This window comes from Dromiciops gliroides, chromosome 5 (assembly GCF_019393635.1).
Source record: "Dromiciops gliroides isolate mDroGli1 chromosome 5, mDroGli1.pri, whole genome shotgun sequence".
NCBI lineage: Eukaryota > Metazoa > Chordata > Mammalia > Microbiotheria > Microbiotheriidae > Dromiciops > Dromiciops gliroides.
Window position 1 is genome coordinate 66,552,891 of NC_057865.1, and position 21,596 is coordinate 66,574,486.

Here is a 21,596-nt window from a genome sequence, read left to right on the forward strand (position 1 = left end):
TAAAAGAAAAGAGAGGAGAGGAGAAAAAAAAGGAGAGGAGAGGAAATGAGAAAGGAGGAGAGGAAGACAGCCTTGAGGAAAGATTACATTTAGGGAATAGGAGAAGGAGGAAGAAACAGTGAAAGATATAGAGGAGAATTAGGAGAAGCAGGAATATGTAATGTCATAGAAACCAGGATAGTAGAGATTGCTGAGAAGGAAGACAACAGTAAAAGAAATATCTTTACATGGTAAAGATAATTATTAAATTAGTGTTTAATATTAAATTAATAATTAACAACAGCAACAACAAGAAGATTATGGATGTGGACAAAAGCCTTAGGGGTTGAAGAGCATTCTTTTCATTTTGGAGGGGGGCAGTTTTTTCTCTGTAGAAGTACTCTTATCAAGAAAGCCTTGCAGAGCCCACCATCACCAGATAACACTTAAGAAATGACCTTTTGTCTCCTGAGTCTGTCCAGGCATCAGCTGCTAGAGAAAGATAACCAGGAGGCACAGGACCTGGAGGGCAGAGGTGGAAGCAGAAGTGAAGGGCCAGTTGTTAAGGTGGGGAAAACAACAATAATCTAAAACATTGATGAAATCTTTTCTTGGTTTTATATGGAATGGTAACTTTCCCTAAGATTGAAAGGAAATGATGTTCACATATTCCATTAACTGGGTTGTTTTTGTTTTTGTTTTTGTCTTTTTGTTTTGCTGTGTGTGTTTTTTTGTTTTGTTTTTGCAGGGCAATGAGGGTTAAGTGACTTGTCCAGGGTCACACAGCTAGTACGTGTCAAGTGTTTTAGGTCAAATTTGAACTCAGATCCCCCTGAATCCAGGGCTGGTGCTTTATCCACTGTGCTACCTAGCTGCCCCCCTCCATTAACTGCTAATAACAGTAAGCCATAACAATCCAACCCTCTGGTGCTTTTAACCTCTGGATTTAGCAGCCACAGATCTGAGAGATTTCAGGTTGGACCATAAGTCCTGACCACTGAAATAAGCTTAATGCCCAGCATTGTTCTTAGTTCCAGGAGGTTAATATTATCCTGTTCTAATATGAAGGTAAGTGATATTTAGAGAAGTGTTTCACACATTGTGATCCCCATAACCTTGGTGTTCCATAGGATATTAATAGGAGAACTCAGAGAATTTAACATAAGAGAACATCGGAGAATTTAATTTTTAAAAATTACATTAAAATATTAATTAAGTTAATTAATTTAAAATTAAATCATGGAGAAACCTGGAAGGACTTAAATGAACTGATGCTGAGTGAGATGAGCAGAACCAGGAGAACAGTGATACTGTTATCAACAACATTGTGTGTTGAGCAACTGTGATAGACTTGACTTTTTTCAGCAATACAATGGTCCAAGATAGTTCCAAAGGACTCATGATGGAAAATGCTCTCCAAATCCAGAAAAAAAAGAACTATGGAATCTAGATGCCGATCGAACCATACTGTTTCTTTTCTTTTTTTTCTTTTTTTCTTTTTTGAGGTTTTTCCTTTTTGCTCTGATTCTTCTTTCACAGCATGACTAATGCAGAAATATGTTTAATGTGATTGTACATAATATAACCTATATCAGATTGCTTGCTGTCTTGGGGAGGGGGAGGGAGGGAGAAAAGTTTGAAACTAGGAATCTTATAAAAACAAATGTTGAGAACTATCTCTACATATAACTGGAAACTAATAAAACACTTTTATGAAAAAATTAATCATGGAGATAATCCCTTTTTACAATATTAAATTAATCCAAAAATACTTGTCCTGTACCAAATAGGGGAGGAGGATAGAGATAGACTTAATTTTCTTTATTTTGCTCCCCATATGTTCTCACCCCCAGAGGGGACATTTCATATCCCAAGATCCTCTGGACCAACATTTATGGGTTTCATCAATAGATTTCATCCCAATGATGTTCTATGGCTAAATTGTTTGAGAAACATGGATCTCTACATTTAATACCAGCACACAACATCATTAGAAATATTTGTCATTAATGTTATTTTCAAAGTCCAAATAGAGTGGCCCTTTGATACATAATAATAGCTAGCATTCATGTAGCATTTTAAGATTTGTCAAGCACTTTCCAAGTCTTATTGGAACCTTACAACAGCTCTGGGACATAGGTGCAATTATGATCTCCATTTTACAGATGAGGAAACTGAGGCAAGTAGAAGTGAAGTGACTTGCCCAGGGTCATACAGGTAGTAAGTATATGAGGCTGGATTTGAACCCAGATCTTCCTGACACCAGACCCAGTACTCTAGCCACGGTACCACCTAACTACTTTCTTTATTCAGTTAGGGAACTGACCCTGGGTTTTCGAAGAGAAGAGGGAGGCCTTGGCAATGGAGCAGCAGCAGCTCTGGAAGGTCCTACAGAATTGTAAGAACTTCAGGTACTCGGGGGCAGCTAGGTGGCACAGTGAATAGAGTACCAGCCCTGGATTCAGGAGGACCAGAGTTCAAATCTGACCTCAGACACTTGACACTTACTAGCTGTGTGACCCTAGGCAAGTCACTTAACCCTCATTGGCCTGCAAGGAAAAAAAGTCAACTCAAAGAACTTCAGGTACAAGCCCAGTGACAGACCCTAAGTCTCCTTGGACAACCAGCTGAGCTAAACCTTGCAGGCTCCAGAAGTCCCTTGCTAATTGTGGAGTTATCTACAACAACTCATGAAGATTTTACCTACCAAGGGATGAAGGAGCTATAGCCTATCTTGGCAGTAGCTGCACTCCCATGGATGAAATCATATGTCTTTTAAAAGTGTTGAAGTCTGGGGCAGCTAGATGGCGCAGTGGATAGAGCACTGGCCCTGGAGTCAGGAGTACCTGAGTTCAAGTCCGGCCTCAGACACTTAACACTTACTAGCTGTGTGACCCTGGGCAAGTCACTTAACCCCAATTGCCTCACTTAAAAAAAAAAAAGAAAAAGAAAAAAAAGTGTTGAAGTCTTTGAGCTCAAATATGGTATAATGGCTTTGTTGAAAAAAATGGTTTTTGAGGGAGAAGTGAAACAATTCCACTTGAATTGCCACTGAATTTCATTTGCTACTTAATTAAGGTGCTAAGAATACTGTCACCAAGGTTCTCATGAATTTTAGTTTGAGAGCCCATTGAATCTTTCAGTGGTACACCTGAGGTCATTTCATTCTATAGAGAAAAGTGAGGCCTCAGGACCAGGACCAGAGTCCAGGCCCTTCCTTCTCTTACTCCTGGGCTCTTTTCACTGTAGCAAGTTGCTTTTCTAACACAATCTCTTAATTTGGCTAAGGATGGGAATGCTAAACTGAGTCATATTCCTATCTGGATGTGTGCCTCTATTCATATACACTCTGGCCACCCGTGGTTCTCATGAGTTCATATGTGTTCCCTGGAGGATCTATTCTTTCTATTGATGATACATGTGCTGGTCAGAGAGTGTATCTCAGGTTTGTGGAGGAAATGTCTTATTGCTATTTAAAAAATAACAACAACAAAACTATGCTGATCCATTAAATGCTTTTGCTTTGAACTATGAGCTATGGTTTTTAAGTGAATATAGACTCACAGAATATCTGGAATCAGACATTGTGTCTCTGGAGGGGAGAGGGGAACCAAGGAGAAGATGAAGGGGTGTAGCTTGGGGTCCACAAGCAAAGCTTCTTAAACTGCATCTAGGGGTTGTGAAAAATTTGGCACTAAATGTTTGATTTGTATACCTGTTTTATATACCTATTTCTCTGGGGGTGGTAAAAATTTCTCTGGTGAAAAGGGGTCATGAGTGGAAAAAGTTTAAGAAGCCCTGCTACTATGTAGTTGTTATCATAGGAGCACAACTAGAATACTCTGATCCACCTTCTACCTTATTTAAGCATCTGTTGCTTTTACCAAGGAATATCACCTATCTCCTATGCTTCTCCATCTCTCACAATCTTCCTTCCTTCCTTCCTTTTGGTTTGTTTGTTTTTGCAGGGCAATGAGGGTTAAGTGACTTGCCCAGGGTCACACAGCTAGTAAGTGTCAAGTGTCTAAGACTGGATTTGAACTCAGGCCCTCCTGAATCCAGGGCCGCTACTTTATCCACTGCGCCACCTAGCTGCCCACAAGTCCTTTTATTTTTCTGAATAGAATTTTATTTTCCAAAATATATGTAAAAACAAAATTTTAATAATTCTGCCAATGTCCCCAACCCTCCCCCCAGTATCCCCTTTTCTATCCACAAACGGGGAATGATATTATCATTTCTGACCCAGTCTGAGACTGGAAAGTTGAGGGGGCAACTGGGATGGATCGAGGGAAGGAAGCCTGGAATTGACTTTGACCCTTAAGGACTTCAGTCCTGGGAAGAACCAGTGTCCTGCTTCTCTTTGAGACCAGTCAGTACCGATCAATTATTAACAAACAGGACAGGGGGTCGTGGTGAGGGAGGCTGAGAAAAGTACAAAATCCACCCGGGCTTTGAGAGAGAAATTGCAGCTAGTGACCTAAGGGGACAAAGGCAAAAAAGTCCTGGGCGGGGGTGGGGGGTGAATGCACACTTAGGGGAGTTGGGAAGGCTAGGCAAGAGCAGGAACGTGGGCGGGGATCCAAAGCTGCGGGGCTGGGTTGAGCTGCCCTTGCAGTGGGGGAAGGGCAGGAGCCTGCGGGTGTGCTTGTGTGCGTGTGTGTGAGTGTGCTAGTGTGCGTGCGCACGCGTGTGTGTCTCGGGACTGAATGATGTAAAGCAGGGCTGGGGCTCCTGGCGCCTCAGCGTCATTACCTTCAATTACAATAATTGTTGCCTCTCTCCAGTGTTTGCATTTCCCCCTGAGGGAACTCTCTCTCAGTCTCTCTCTTTGCATCTCTGTCTCTGTCTCTCTCAGTTTGTCTCTGTCTTTCTGTCCCTCGCTGTCTGTCTGCCTCTGTCTTTCTGTCTCTCTCTCTGTGTCTTTCTGTCTGTCTGTGTGTCTCTGTCTCTGTCTCTCTCGGTCTTTCTGTCTGTCTGTCTCTCAGTCTCTCTCCCCTCACTGGCTCCGTACCTTTCTCTCTTCCTTCCCTAGCTCCATCTCTGTCTCTCTACCTCTTCCCTTTTCTCTCTCCACCCTCTTTTCTCTCTCCCCCCTTTTTCTCTTTCTCCTCCCCTTCATCCTCCCCTTTCATCCCCCTCTTTTCCTCCCCCCTGTCCTCCCCCTCTTCCCTCCCTCCCTTCCCCTCTCCCTTCCTCTCTGCTCTCCATCGTCTGCCTCTTTCCCAGCCCCACACTCCGGCCTATCGATCCCCTTGGCCCCTTTCCCAACCCCCGAGTCCTCTCCGAGGACGGATGCAAGTCTTCTTACTATTGATTGGTCGGAGACACGAATGCTGCTGCTCTTTTTCTTTTTTTTTTTAAATGGAAAAACTTAGAGGAGCCTGGCGCTTTATGGTTTATTTTATAAGATCCCAAAGCCCTTAGCTGCTTTCATTCCAATAAAGTAGGAAGCAAAAAAATGCGTGGAGCCCCAGGGGTGGTTTCCTCCCTTGAAATTTGCTAGATCTGCTTGTCTCAAAGCCTCCCCACCCCAGGCAAGCCTTTCATTCTCTGTACCCCCAGACCCGTCATTCTTAGCCTGTGGTTCTCGGACTACGTCTTTGGATAGATTTCATGAGGTCCCTGAAGCCTGAGTAGGGGGAGTGGGGAGAGACATCATTATTTTCACTAACCTTTGGTTTCCTTTGTAATTCTGTGCATTTTATTTTATTCATTTAAAAACACAGAAGGAGTCCATAGGCTTCACTAGACTGCCAAAGGAATCCATCACACATATGGGGGGGGGGGTGTCTACCTTGCCTAGACTAATCCTATAGGTGACTGAGTTATTTGCTTTGCTTTTGCTGCCCCTGACTCCGAGCCTTCACAGAATAGTGCCTAACAGGATGAATACCCTAAAAACTCAATTCACCCATGCCCACATATGAATTTGTCTCCTAGAAATGCCTCCCATTTTCTTTCCTGGGTATTCTTCCAGGGGTAGGAGGAAGAGGGGCCAAGATGTTTCCACTAACCTTGTAGGTGTTATTGCAAAGGGGTCACAAGATATTGAAGAACTAGAGCCTCCAGAAATTGGAATGCTCTGAGATCCAGATCTGGGATTAAGGCATTCCTGAGAAAAGCCTCCTTCCTTTTCAAAAGTGAAGATAGCCCCAGAAGGAGCTTTCAAAAGAATATTCTGCAGAGCTGCTTTGCTCACCTGAAAGAACACTATTACTGGGTCAGAAATACTCCCTTTTGTTTCCTAGTAGACAGGGATCAGAGAGCATGAATTATGGATCCCTGAGAGCCATTTCTTATTCTTTGCAGTCTAGAATTCTTGCATAATGGTAAGTCACTCTGACCAATTTGTCTAGGCTGATTTTCAGACAATTGCAAACCAGTGGATGCAAACTCTTGCTGGCAAGACTTATAAAGCCTTTGTAGAGATAGCATCACTTTGCTTAGGTAGGGAAACTGGAGGTGGGGGTGGAGTGAGGAGGTGAGGTGGTGGTGGTAGCATTCCTGCCCAAATTTTTAGGCCCCAGGGAGGAGGTAAGAAACCAGCACCAACTATTTTAGGATTATGGATTTCCAGCTGGAAGTGACTTTGGAAGTCATTTTGTACACACACAAACACATACACCAGATAAGGAAACTGAGGTCCACTGAGGTCAAGTTATTTGATCAAAGCCACGCAGGATTTGAACCGGAGCCAGGATTCCAAAGCAAGCCAGCTGATTGCCAATGCTTCTCAAGATGATTTTTAAAAAATTCTCCTTTAAGTGAAGTTTTTTTCTCAATAAAACAAAGCATTTATTTATGTATTAGTAATAGATTCAGTAAATATGTCTATTACCAAATATATAAATACCTTTTCCAACTCATTCATTTTATTCATTCGACTAATATTTATTGAAGCCTACTATGGGCCTAAGAAATGCAGCAGGGGAAAGAATAAATGTATACCTCCCTGGCCTCACAGAATTTAAAATCTAAAGGTGGGGGCGGAGGAGATGACAAGATGTGTACAGGAAAAGTGAAACACTGTAAGACTTAAATAATATAGCTTATAGGATCATAGATTAAGAACTGGAAGGGAAACTGGAAGCCATCTCATTCAACTGTCCCATTTGAAAATGAGGAAATTGACTGGGGTAGGTGGTATTAAGTGACTTCTTCAAAGAATTATTGCAGGATTATTTTAATTGCATAAGGAAAGATGACCTAAACCATTCCCCTTGTCCCCCACCTCCTCAACTCTTTTCTTCCCTAGAAAAAATTACATCAACTCCAACAACATATCAAGTCTGGTTACACATCTGTTTTGTAGGAGGCTTATGTACAATCTTACAGACAGGGGAGAGGCTACAGCAGCTGATTGCCTGGGCCTATGTTAGCCCCTCTTAAGAGAAGTTTCCTTAGGAAGCACAAGAAAACTATTTCAAAGTGGAGAGACAGAAATAGAGAGAAACTCAAAGGTTATGAAAAGCAAAGTCCCCAAAACTCAGAACTTACTTCTCTGTTCTCTTCAGGTCAGGCAAAATAAATTGAATTGAGGCAGCTCGTCATAGTAGATTGAATGCTAAACTTGAAGTCTAGAAGACCTGGGTTCAAATCCTGCCTCAGACACTTAGGAGCTGTGTAATTCTGGGTCAGTTACAAAGGCTCTCTGAACTTTGTAAAATAGGGAAATTGGAGTAGTTCACCTCCAAGGTTCCTTCCAGTTGGAAATCTACAAGCCTAGGGCTTTGGTGATTTGGTTGACTGTCAACCTGATTTTACACAATGTTGAATTGTTACAAAATCTAAGTACCATTGAGTCTAAGGATAGGAGAACAGCCTTGGAGTCAGAAAGACTGGGAATCAGGCACCGCCTCTTTCCCTGTACTGGCTGTGTTACCCTGGGCAAGTCTTTTAATTTTTCAGTGTCCCAGTCAACTCTCCAAGGGTTTAAGTTAGAGATAAGTTGTTCCTTCCTTCCTTTCTCTTTCTTTCAAATCTTAGCATAACACTTTGCACATTTCAGGTGCTTAATAAATGTATGTTGAGGGGCAGCTAGGTGACACAGTGGATAAAGCACCGGCCCTGGATTCAGGAGGACCTGAGTTCAAATCTGGCCTCAGACACTTGACACTTACTAGCTGTGTGACCCTGGGCAAGTCACTTAACCCTCATTGCCCCACCAAAAAACAAATGAATGTATGTTGAAATTATGCTGGATCATAGTCTTCTAAGCAGTTGGACAGATAAACGGAAATTGGGAATAGTTTAGTTGAAATAATGATCTATGTTTATTTAGTCAATAGGAGCCAGCTTGGCATACTATATAGAATTTTGCTCTGGGAGCTAGAAAGACCTGAATTTAAAACTTACCTCAGAAACTTTTTGACTCTCTGATCCTGGGCAAGTCACTTAACCTGCCTCAGTTTCCTTGTCTCTAAAGTAAAGAAAATAGCACTTACCTAACTTGTTTACTGTGAAGATTGAGCTAATACGGGGTACCCTAAAAGTCTTAGTGCCTTTTTATCCTTATTAAAGATTTAAAAATAAGCCTAACACTGCACTAAGACTTATGGGATACCCACTTTTTGTAAAGTACTTCAATGTACAGACAAAAAAACCCCCTTCTTTAAAGTTCTAAATAAATGTTAGCTGTTATTAATGAGACCTCCAACTGGAAGATCCAATATGGGAGGTGAAGGTCTTCTGATTAGAGGAGTAATTAATAATGGGACTCCCAAGGACAGAGGGATAAGACTTCCTGAATATTGAGTGATTGGGATGGGGAATGGTTTCTGCAGAATCAAGGAAAGACATTCTGGAAATAGTCAATCAAATTGAAGTAAATATCTAACAATTTTAATGTCCAACATAAATATTTTAGAGCAGAGACTATCTTGTTCTGTTTGTCAACCATAACAGTCTTTGGGCTTCTAGGTGGTCAAGTGGATGGGAACATTAGGTAATACTTACACAATCCACTTACCACTTGGCCTGGAATCAGGAAGACGGGAGTTCAAATGTGATCTCAGACACTTACTAGCTGGGTGACCCTGGGCAAGTCACTTAACCCTGTTTGCCTCAGTTTCCTCATCTGCAAAATGAGCTGGATTCGGAAATGGCGAACCACTCCAGTATCTTTGCCAACAAAACCCCATGGACAGCACTATGGTTCTCATGACTGAACAGCACCAACAGCAACAAGGCCTAAAAAAAGAGCTGAGACATATGCAGAGGTCAGTAACAATGTAGCATATGTTCCTCCAATAATTAAAATGTATTCATTACATTACTGTGTCCATAACATAGGGCTATTTGCTGATCAGAAAGGTGCTTCACAAGTTGGGAGAAAAGAGAAACCCAGTAAGTGAATCTGTGGTCCATTAGTTTTTGGTTTTTTAGTGACGCAATTAGGGTTAAGTGACTTGCCTAGGGTCACACAGCTACTAAGTGTTAAGTGTCTGAGGTTGGATTTGAACTCAGGTCCTCTTGAATCCAGGGCAGGTGCTCTATCCACTGCGCCACCTAGCTACCCCCATCTGTGACCCATTTGTAAGACCTCATTGTCTTTTTACTTGACTGTGGGAGGGAGGAAGGCCCTTTTGGAATGTGGGCTTTAGTCAACAAAAGTAAAGCTCTGGGCTAACTTTCCTCCTAGGTTCTATCATGGTGCCCCAGGCCTCAGCAGTCCTTATCTCCCATTCCATTTTGGTGGAAAAAAATGTTTCACTAGACTGTCATTCCTTTGAACTGGCTAATCTCCCACCTCTGACCTTATTCCAAAGAAAGTCAATTTTAGGTCTGAACTTCCAACTGCTACTGAGAATATGGGATTTTAAAAAAGGTGCTCCTGGGAATTCTAGATCTCACCTGACCTCTGCTGAAAAGTCGGAGGATTTGGAAAAATTTGCATAACATGCCTAAATAGATGATTCTATCATTAAAGTGTAATAGCTTTGTTGTTGGGAGCCAGGCAGTCACTTGAACACGTTTGCATTTTCTATGAATCTGATGCAACCAAAGGTATTTTTCTTCCGTATCACTGAAAGGAATTCCTGAAGGTGAGAATCACATGTAACTTTGGTAAATAGTAGTTTTTTCTTTGGTGTTCAAATATGGGTTATGCTAGATCTGATTACAACTTGGGTAGCAATCAGTGGGTGCTGTGGCAAAATAGTCTTTGCTTTTGTTTTGTTTTCTGTAGTTTCCATATGAAAATAAAATTTAGAAAATGATTTTATGGCATGTGGCAAAGTTGAAAGTACATGGTAGTGTGGACTTGTGGTTCTAATCCATACACTCCCATGCAAGTCATATCCAGGACTTTATTCAAAAAGGATTCAACAAAAGCATCATTAATGCCTACCACTTTCCTGCTTCTTTTGGTCAAAGACAGCTTGACAGTGTGAACTCTTTTTCTTGGTTATAACATAATTTCCTTCTCTCTCTTTTTTTCTTTTGGTCATAGAACACAAAAATTTCTTTAAACTGAAAGTCCAGAGAATACCAAATTTTGTTTCCTTTTCCTCCTATAACATATCCTTTTTAGCAACCTCCCTGTGAAAATAAATAATAAAAAGCTTATCTTAGAAATGTTATGCAAATTACATAACAAAGTCCTTTTTTAGGAGAACCATGAAGCTAACTGCTGAAGTCCTGCTGTACTACTCTACCTAAATAATTTTTTTTATTTCTTGTAGTTATTCAAACGCCTTTGTTCCATCATCTGAAACACTGTCTCTTCTCCAATGCCATCATACTCATAGTGATTATAAAATGTTGAGAATAGTGCTCTTCTGCAATATAATTTTTAATCATTAAAAATGCCTCTCCAGCCATGAAACTATCTTAATTTACTGTAGGATAAATCACCAAAAAGAGGTTATTCTGAATTATGAGAGGGTTGTATGTATGTATATATATATGTGTGTGTGTGTATGTATATATAAAAATACACACATCTATCTATCTATCATCTATCTATGTATCTAAACTTAAAAAAAGAATGCATACATAATGAGGGAACAAAAATCAGGGGCTGATTACCATATAATAGTGAACTTCCAAGATCACTACCAAAAACCCACCTTTGGTTAACTGGATAACCACATTGGATAGTTAATTTCTTACTGAGTAGTAACTTTTAAGATTTCAAGGTTTTTTTTCCTTTTTCATTTATGAATAGTCTGCATCACAAGTGGAATTATTAGTTGGTCAAAAGAAATAGAAATTGCAAAGATTTAAACCTGGTTTAAGTAAACTTTGCTTCAACGACACAATCTCATAGCCTTTGAGAAACACAAATTATCTGCCGTAGTCCTCAGCTCTGTACTTTGGTCTCAAAATGAATTCTTCTTTAATACCTGATTTGCCCCTCCCTTTCTTCAAATGGATTTTAATTCAGTGCTTTTTTTTTTTTAAACAAAAGCTTTTCAAAGTTTTTCAAGCCTTCTCTATGGAAACATTTTCTTTTCAAAGGTCATTTCCTCTATTTTCTCCTCAGTAAAATTTGTAAACATCTAACATCTTTTCAACTTTTAGACTAGGACATTTTGAGGTGATTCCACCCAAAGGATCAGTTCACATTTCTTAACACGAACGTTTACTACTGTTTTAAAGGATTTAACCTAACACCTGCCACCTTAGCATAAAATAAATAAACGCGTCTCCAGGGAGATGCTTTTTTTTTTCAAGCAACCAGAAAACAGTGTCTGTTCTGTACCTGTTTGGTTTGCAGAAGTTTGCATAGGTTGGTCTTAAAAGGCAAGTTTGCCAGCGGTTTTGAATCTAGTTTGTTGTAGTCCGGTAGGGAATTCAATGTAGAGAGTTTCGAACCAAATCCCCAAAGAGCTAACCTGACTTGGGTGTGTTAGCTGGCTGGCTTCTGAGCAAGCCCTAATAAGTGAATTAGCATCTCAGTAAGGAGATCACCGCGGGACTGATATTGATCAGGTTCTGCCAGTGTGTTTGCCTGCGATTGTTTGGGGGGATAATTGAGTGTCAGTCTCGGTCTGTGTCGTCTCGCTGGCGCCTGGTGCTTTTGGATTTGCTAATTTTCGTTAAGTGTCTCTAGCTGGCTACTCGTACCCAGTCTGCTGGGGGAGAAAGAACCAACCCGGCTCCTTCTGATCAACCGTCTGTCTGTCTGGGCTTTATTGATCACGGGGAGGGTGGTTCAAGGTGGGTGAGTGTGGCAAGGAGAAGAATGGCAGGCAGCTGAAAACGACCTCCCTTCCCAACCTGGCAACTATGTGTGTGCGTCTCGCGCCTTTTTTTTCTAAAATTTCCAAAGGGGTTCCTGTAACAGCCCGACAGGACTGTCCCGGGATGCCTAGAACCGAAGGTTTCGGGACCGACACCTGTTCTCTCTCGTTGCGCTGTTCTGAGCCCAGGTTGGCAGACAGATGAGTGTGGAGTTCGAGGAGAGTGGGGATGTGAAGGTCGAGAGGGAGGCAAGCATAAGTAAGGAAATGAAAAGCAGTTGGGATTCAGAGGTAGTTCAGGGCCAAGCAAAGAGCAAACTGCGTTTGCTCTAAAGTCGGGTCAGTTCCACGCTTGCTGCGCGGATTACGGGAATCACAAAGTCTCTGGCCTCAGTTTCCTCACTTGCAAAACAAAGATGGTATTTGTGTTACCCATCTCATGGAACTGTTGGGAAGCGAGCACTTTGTATAGAGGTGTATAAATGTAATCTATTAAAGTATTTTAAAGGTGGGGAGAGCCAAAAGGGGGTGGGGACGTGTGTGTATGAGAGAGACAGAGAGTCAGAGAGAGAGATGAGTGGAAGGAAGCACTGAGAAGACGGGCTGCACGCTATAGTTTAGCAGATTCATACTCTCCAGGTCCGGAGATTTGGAAGCCAAATCCGCCCCTTCCCTCGTGCCCATCCTCCCCCCACCTCGAAATTGACTGACAAAAGCGGCCGGGCCAATCCCGGCCGCGTATTGCGGCGCTTAGAGGTCCCAGGGGGCGGAGCAGGGGGAGGGGCTCCGGCGGGCCGAGCTCGGGGCTCCGCGGCGCTATTTACAGCGCAGGAGGAGAGCAAGCCGAGGCAGAGGCTCTAGCTACGGCTGAGCAGTGAGTCGTCCTCCCAGAGCTTTTGGGAGCTTTGCAAACGTTTTCTTGCTTTCAAAGAGAGCGATCTGGTTTGTGCGGGCGGCCGAACTGGCTGAGCCCGCTTCCCCGGGCTGGAGCAGCAGGAACGGGCGGCGGCGGCGACTGGAGAGAAGCGCCGGGACGCGCCGGGCAGACTAGGACAACCTGGGTTGGCCGAGGCGGCAGCAAAACTTTTCCTTCTGCCTTCTTTCTTTTCTCCAGCAGCAGGCGGAGACTGGCTCCTGCCGCGAACCGTGCCCTGACCCGCCGGCTTTTGGGAAGGACAGACGGAGAAGGCGAGCGGCAGCTTGGAGGCGACCCGGGGGCGCCGGCCGCTTGGCTGCGCTCCAGTCCATCAGTCTATCTGTAGACTGCGCGCTGTGCGAGCGCCCATGAGCAGCCCGGCCCGGGCGTCCTAGGCTGCCGCGGAGCCCCCCGACACCGGGAGCCCCGGGCGGGGGCGCGACGCCAGGGTGGGGGGGTTAAATGGATCGCCATTCCAGTTACATCTTCATCTGGCTGCAAATCGAGCTGTGTGCCATGGCCATCCTGCTCACCAAAGGTGAGTGAGCGGGCGCGCCCTGGGGAGCGCGAGAGGGAGGACGGCTGCAGGGCGTGTGTGTTTTATGTGTAAGTCTGCGCGCGTGGACTCCACGCGGGACTGATGAACCAGAATGGCAATCCAGGAAATGAAAGCACCCTCGTCTCCCTGGTTTCTTGGAGAAAAGGGTTGTCCTTTCCCCCCCAATTTGCTGCTCCCTTCTCCCCTCCCCAGTCCCACACCCCGGCTTTTCCACTTGGGGTGAAGAAAGTGGGAGCGGAGTATCTGAGAGTGGAGTGGAGCCGCGCGGCTTGTCCGCAGGGCACAGCACGGGCTGGGGGGTGCTGGGGAATCCGTCTCATGCGCCCGGGCCAAGTGGGTTTTGAAGTCGGCTGCCAAGCCTTTGTTAGCAGCGAGTGAGATTTCCTCCCGCAGCGCGTCGGGGCCCACAGGTCACAACAAGTTGGTGCGTTCTTAGAAGTGGCGGCGGTGCGTTCTGGGGCTGCTGGAGACGCGGGCACCCTCGGACTCGGGCTCTCCCTTCCCTCCCCCCTACCCCGCCCTCTCCTGTTCCCTCCGCCTCCGCTGCCTCTTCGCGTTCCCTGAGTCGTTGCCCCGGTTCATTGATGTAAAGTCAGACCTCCAGGGCAAGTGGTTGTCAAAATGTTTTTGTTAGTCTGTCTTTAATGAACTTCTGAACGTTTCCAGTCGTGGAGCGGGGCCATCTTAACAGCCTCAGAGCACCGCCTCTTCTCCCCTAGGGCCGCGGGCGAGGAAAAGGATCCACAGAGCCTTTCCTCCCCTCACCCTCAGCCCCAGCTTGTGTGTGTGTGTGTGTGTGTGTGTGTGTGTGTGTGTGACAGAGAGACAGAGAGATATGAGTGTGAATGTGTAGCTTTCCATTGCTAGGACAGGCAAGGATGTTCACTCAGCGGTACATCTCTTTATTCTTTACCGGCCACTTCATACTTTACACACATCCCGCTACGAAAAAAAAGTTGGGTATTTGGGCCTTTTTTAACCGCCGTTTTTCACCTTTCAGGTAGAAACGGATGAACTCCTTTTACGCTTTGTTAGATTCTCCTTCCCACCCCCATAACAGTATGTGAATAGATAATATATGTATTTTAAGTAAGGAGCGGTATTTAGCTTTTCCATCCGCCCCCCCTCCCCCCCCAGCCCCCGACTTTTCTATAATTGCCATGTTCCCTGTATGAGGTTAAAGGATAAGCTAGCACAGTGATGATGATGTGCTACAGTATTTATTTATTTTGGAAGGAAGGGTGTAATTAACCCTAAATAACAGCCCTTGCAGCCTGAAGGGGGAAGCCTTCTGGTCCCATCAAAGGCAGGCAGAACAGGGAGTGACTGAGACTGATGTGAAGTCACAGATACTGAAACTATGTGCCTGATAATGATATAATTAGGGGATCACAGACTTCTGACTGCTGTTAACTTCAAAAGCTTTAAGGGAAGCCTGCAGTCTCCTGTAGCCATCTTTGACTAAAAGCAGACATTTTTGTTTAATAGCTACATACAGTAACAAGAAAGGGGGGGAACAGAAGAGCATTGTTCACTGTTTCAAAATACCAATACCCTTTCTGGTCTTTTGCATACCACAGGAAGAAACTTTATGAAACGACAAAAAAAAATACAGTTTTAATACAGTACTACAAAAGTTCATTCTCTCTGCAAAAAAAAAAAAATGTGGCTCTAATTAAAAAGAGTTGTTACAATCTTATGACTAGCCTGTCAAACTTTGTTTATTAGACCATTTTAGGTCAATAAAAATGTAACATTTTAAACAGGGCCTTACAAACATTTAAAATGGCATCTTGTGTTCAATTTTCCCATTCTAATAAAGTGTTTTATTATGAGGATTTTTTTTTCTTTTTTAGAAAAGTAAATTACTTTTATTTCGCTTCCCTAAGTTGGAAGTTGCAAGTGAAGTCTCTAGTTTTTACAGGGACTTAAGGGCCTCATCAAGGCTTCAAGATCTATGATATTACATGAAAACCACTGGTGAAGGTTGAGGGAAGGAAACTATAGAGAGGACCTGGGGAAAAACTTCCTGAACCTGGGGTGGGGAGAGCACATAGAGGAGGGAAAGAATTGAAGCTCTTTGGGTTATTAAGCCCAAGAGGATGAATTCAGGCTAAGAGCAAGACACTTCATCTTTTGATGAGTGTTTAAACCCAGCTACCAGAGAGTGTTGTTGTGTGTTCTCATTTTGGAGCCTATAGTAGTATGGCGGCAGCAGCCTTGTGGGCCTAGGTGGGCTGAAACTGAGACAGAAAAATCAGGTGATTCCCCTTTCACAGACCATGAAGTGTTTGTGAAGGACTTGAGAATGAAGGGGGAGGGGCAGCTAGGTGGTGAAGTGGATAGAGCAGGGGCCCTGGATTCAGGAGGACCTGAGTTCAAATCCGACCTCAGACACTTAACACTTACTAGCTGTGTGACCCTGAGCAAGTCACTTAACCCCAATTGCCTCACCAAAATAAAAATAAATTTAAATTAGAGAAAGAAGGGGGGGGAGGGGTCCTGGAGGAGAGAGTGAGAATAGGCTTACAGAAGAGTTCCTGAGCCTGATTTTCAGAGTTTAGACTTCAAATATATGACAGATTTCCAGATTTTGAGAACCTGGTATGGACAGAAGATGCATCAATTCAAGAGAAAGTTGCCTTAGTTACTGCCTGGATCAATGAGTGAAGTTTGATCTGATGGGACTTCAAGATTAGTGATATTTCTGGATCCTGGAATATTTGAGCTTTAATTTTTATATTGCAAAGTGTCACATTGCTCTTAAGAGGTGATGGAGCTCACAAAATGAGTTTTATGAAAGAAACTTTTAAAAATCACTTCCTTCAGAAAATTTTGAGGTTTCCTGAAGGATTTTTTTTTGCTGGTTAATACAATAATTCCAGTTTAAATGTTTCCCCTTTTAGGTCACATGTTGAATTTCATGTAAAACTGGTAGGGAGGGTGAGCTAATATTAAGGGGAGGGGGGAGGGAAGGGGAGGAGACTCTTGAACATTTTGCAGATTTGCCTCTTTTTATGACTTTCCATTTAGGTTGAAAGAAATTGACTTTGGCAAACAAACCACTAATTGTAAACTGCTCAGTACAGTATACTGGCTAAAAAACTCCTTTGCATGAAAAGATCTTTATAGGAAAAGTTGCCTTTTTTGGAGACACTGCAGAGTAGCTGCTCAGTTTCATAGTTTTTAAAGCCTCTGATTGAAAAAAGTTTCTAGATTGTTATGGTTCTACTTAATAACTTTATAAGGTGTTAGGTAAAGCTCTTAAACCTTGGCATAGCTCTTGGAGGTAGTAAACAATTCAGCAGTTCTGATCAAATATTTATACTGACAAAATCAAAAAGCCCAGCATTTTTATGTTCTCTGGTCATGTGGGAATGAAGTGAATAAATAATGTGATTTACCTTTCCTGTAAAGGGGGGGAGAAATCAGGAAAAAAGAAATTATTACTTTTTTTTCCCCCTTAAAGGCACTGTTTTAATTACCCCCTAGCTTTTCAGAAATTTGTGACTGTAAAACTGTTGACCCATTGCTTATGGTCAGAATGTTGTATTATAGAATTCTAATAGGAACTGGGATTTAGTCACGGATTATCCAAAGTCCTTTCCCAGTATCGTTCCCATTGATAATAGAAAGTACAGCTGAATGCTCTAAAGTGACTTTTCACCCATAACTTCTCCTTTAGTCTATCTTTTTTTTTGTTTTTGTTGGGCAGTGAAGGTTAAGTGACTTGCCCAGGGTCACACAGCTAGTAAGTGTTAAGCGTCTGAGGCCGGATTTGAACTCAGGTCTTCCTGAATCCAGGGCCGGTGCTCTATCCACTGCGCCACCTAGCTGCCCCCTCCTTTAGTCTATCTTAATGTTCTATTTACCTTCCTCCCCAAAATAAATAGAAGATACCTTAGTGAAAAAGACCTTAGAGGAGGTTTACTGTAGTGAGCTAGCTACAGAGGTCTTTCCTGGTAGGCCTCCCTTCCTCTCCCTTTCTATCCTCCCCCTTCTATCTCTTCATACCCGCCTTTCTCCCCGCAATTGCTTTCCTTTGGGGAACTGGTGCTTCTAGGGCCAGGCAACTGAGTTTGACATGATTTCTTTCCTTTTTCAGGTGAAATCCGATGCTACTGTGATGCAGCCCACTGTGTCGCAACTGGCTATATGTGTAAATCGGAGCTGAATGCCTGCTTCTCGAGACTTCTTGACCCTCAGAACACGAATTCCCCACTTACTCATGGCTGCCTGGACTCTATTGCAAGCACAGCAGACATCTGCCAAGCCAAACAGGCACAAAACCACTCCGGCACCGCTGTGCCCACATTGGAATGTTGTCATGAAGATATGTGCAATTATAGGGGACTGCATGATGTTCTTTCGGCTCCCAAGGGTGAGACCTCAGGTAGGGAGAAGGTGGTTTTGTAAACTAAATCGCTTGCCTGATCTATAGGCCTGTGACAGCCAAGACTTTGTATGTCTGCTATTGATTTTGTTGTTAATGTAATTAGAGACACCAGAGGGAGAAGCATGGCTGGATGCAAAAATGCGTCTCTCTTGAGTAGCTTTTATGTCTGCACAAGCATTAGATGTCTGTCTGCCTAATAGGCTTGGCCTATTTTTTTCAACATTTCGAAGAGGTTAAAGAACATTAGTCCTCATTTGTGTTTGGTGACTTAGCGATTGTAGTCCATAGCATAATATTTTTAAAAGGTTGGGATTGTCTTACCAATGCTTCTGTGCCAAGGAGCTCTTAGGTCTTTTTGTTGTAATCTTGTGTTTTTTCATATGGGATATGTCAAAATTGACTTGTCACTAAATTAAAATAAAGAGTATTGATGGTTTTCTTGTCCTATTCCCTGCAGGACAAGGAAGCCGATATCAGCATGATGGCAGCCGAAATCTCATCACTAAGGTCCAGGAGCTGACCTCTTCCAAGGAATTATGGTTCAGAGCAGCTGTCATTGCCGTGCCCATAGCTGGTGGGTTGATCTTAGTGTTGCTTATCATGTTAGCTCTGAGGATGCTCCGCAGTGAAAACAAGAGACTTCAGGACCAGCGGCAGCAGATGATTTCCCGTTTGCACTATAGTTTTCATGGACACCATTCCAAAAAGGGACAGGTGGCAAAATTAGACTTAGAATGCATGGTGCCAGTCAGCGGGCATGAGAACTGCTGTATGACCTGTGATAAAATGAGACAAACAGACCTCAGCAATGAGAAAATTCTCTCCCTGGTTCATTGGGGAATGTACAGTGGGCATGGGAAGCTGGAATTTGTATGACCAAGTTTTACCCGAGTTAAACTTAATGGGAAAAAAAACCAAAACCAAAACTCTTGAAGGCCTTTGGGTTCTGCTGGACAGGAGCACTTTATCTGAAGAAAAACAAAACGAAACTCACTAATCGTCTTTGAGAGAGAAAATAACCTCTACAAACAGAGTCTTGGAGATTTCTTCTGAAGGATTATTTGCACAGATTTAAAATACACTCAAATGTATTATTTGCTTTAAAGCTGTAAAAGCAAAGAGTAGAAGTTGTACACTGTCACCAGGGTTATTTGAACTGTAGGGAGCTGGAAATGAGTAACAAAATAAACTGAAATATACAGTATACAAGCTCCTATATGTTTCTTGATTTATTGTAAAGATTTAAAAATATATATTATATATATATATATATTTTGTCTGAAATTTAGTGGTGTCTTTCTTAAATTAAAAAAATAGTTGGAAGATGATCTCACTTACAGGATTAGCTTGTATATTTGAGGCTCTGTTGCAAGGAATCGATGCTCAATAAATGTTTTGATTCTTAATCTGTTAGAGTGTTAAAAGTACCAAGATTGTACATACTGTTTTCATATGCATTGTTTTGGGTAATTTGGATAGTGCCTAAATGGGTGATATCCATCCTTCTTTCCCTTACCCAGAATTGTCTGTGAGGAGGAGAATCCTGTTTTTCAACCTTCTCTGTGACACTAGCTTTAATTATCCCAGGTCAGGTATGTCAGTCAAATCTCCACTAAATGCTTCTGGTGTTGGTTTTAATGGGCTTTACCCCTTTTACTTAGATTACTTTACCCCCCTAAAATCTAAATTTTTCTTATTTAAGTTGGCCACTTTTCACTTGTCTTGTTGAGTGATTGATTCCTTATTCCATTTTGCTTCAAGCTTAAATGGACTAAATTTTCCATTATACCATAATTCTTTTTTTTTAGTGAGGCAATTGGGGTTAAGTGACTTGCCCAGGGTCACACAGCTAGTAAGTGTTAAGTGTCTGAGGCCAGATTTGAACTCAGTTATGCCTGACTCCAGGGCCGGTGCTCTATCCCCTGTGCCATCTAGCTGCCCCTACCATAATTCTTATTTTCCAAAACCTGATAATCCTGTGTATTGACATATCTCTTATTTCTTTTTTTCCTTTTTTTTTTTTTTTTGGCTGGACAATGAGGGTTAAATGACTTGCCCAAGGTTACACAGCTAGTAAGTGTCAAATGTCTGAGGTCAGATTTGAACTCAAGCCCTCCTGAATCCAGGGCTGGTATTTTATCTACTGTACCACCTAGCTGCCCCATCTCTCTATTTTTTAACCTCGGTTCCTAGAGAACCTAACAAAACAACCTAGTGTGCCAGCTAAGACCTGAAAATTGTATGGTGGTAGGAAGTCATCACTTCAGCTTATTTTTATACTTAGCCCTCCAACTAATGCCACCCAATGTAGCATTGATGTGAGCCAAGTGACTAATGTGGTTAAATAAACAAGGTCTTACTATCTTCTTCAGTACTTTCTTTGGGCTTATACTGCCCCAACCTTAATTCATACTTAATCTATACTGGCCACAGCATCTGTCTTTGTGATCTCAAATGTGGAGAACATGTATATGTGTGAGAATAAGCTTTCTCTTCTATGACTTGGGAAAAAGCATTTGCTTTTACTGACCCTTTCAGGGACACATTATTTTTGTGAGAGTGAAGAAAACTGGGCCTATAATGAAGTAAATATAACAGCCAGTTCTACCAACAGCTAGAGTAATCCCAAAGTTAAATTGAATGCTTGGATCAATTTTGATTTATCGTGGTCCCTGAGGCCTGCCTACGTTATGAAGGAAATGAAGCTCTGGAATAATAAGGAAGCCTTTTAAAATTAAATATTTAAAGTCACAGCATTAGCATTATGTTTTTTGAGATTCCTGGTAAAAATTAAGTTTTAGGGTCAAATTTTAGTGCCTTTTATTGATGATATTTAAGTTTGTTCAACCTAGAAACAAGTTAAAAGCTTAGAGCCTCATTCTTTTGTTCTATACATTTCTGTTTAGTCTTTGCCACTATCATATAAAGTTATGGATGGTTCTTTAAGCAAAATTTCTGTGTATAGATCTGCCAGTGTTACCAGTGTTGAACTGACATTTTTCTGTCCTCCACCATCCCATGGCAGTATCAGAATCTGATACACTTGTCTCCAGGGTCAAGTTATCAGGAAAAAGAATTATCAGAAGTTCTTCAAAGATCCTTTAGTCTAAGTCCTATTGGAACAGGCAGAGAGCAGTATTGCAGCAGATTGTAACTGGGTTGTATTGGGAGTCAGGCTCAGTCCTTTAGGACCTGTGTCACCTTGGGGAAAATTATTTGATCTCTCTGGCCTTCAAGTTTCCCTTACCTCAAAATAAGACAGTTGGATTAGATAGTCTCCAAGATCCTTCCCTGATTGAAATTTATTAGGCCTCTCCAACATCCCTGGTTGGGGAGGGATCTTCCCCTCCTAAGGCACCACATTCCATGTTTGGATGGTGGTTGTTCTTAAACTGAAATCTGCTCTTATTTCTGCTCCCTGGGACCAAGCAGAATAAGTCTTCTCACTTCCAGATGACAGATTTTCAAGTACTTGAGGAAAATCAGGCTTCCCAATTTCAGTTCATAAATTCTTAAGTCAGAAAATTGACGTCAAGTTAAATCATGAAATGAAAGTGA

General features: G+C 42.5%; 1 protein-coding gene across 1 annotated transcript; it reads left to right on the forward strand.

The window, feature by feature from the left end:
• Nucleotides 1–13,004: 13,004 nt before the first annotated feature.
• BAMBI (BMP and activin membrane bound inhibitor) lies at nt 13,005–19,412 on the forward strand. The gene is made up of 3 exons (XM_043967771.1): nt 13,005–13,621; nt 17,748–18,035; nt 18,496–19,412. Exons 1-3 carry the CDS (start codon nt 13,546–13,548, stop codon nt 18,912–18,914), a joined length of 783 nt encoding a protein of 260 aa, XP_043823706.1. The 5' UTR covers nt 13,005–13,545; the 3' UTR covers nt 18,915–19,412.
• The last annotated feature ends 2,184 nt before the right edge of the window (nt 19,413–21,596 follow it).

Bases quoted from the DNA above. Each gene is read 5' to 3' on its own strand.
- BAMBI (XM_043967771.1), top strand. From the start codon at position 13,546: ATGGATCGCCATTCCAGTTACATCTTCATCTGGCTGCAAATCGAGCTG. The intron at 13,622-17,747 runs GTGAGTGAGCGG...TTCCTTTTTCAG, and splicing joins GGCCATCCTGCTCACCAAAG to GTGAAATCCGATGCTACTGT. The intron at 18,036-18,495 runs GTAGGGAGAAGG...TATTCCCTGCAG, and splicing joins TCCCAAGGGTGAGACCTCAG to GACAAGGAAGCCGATATCAG.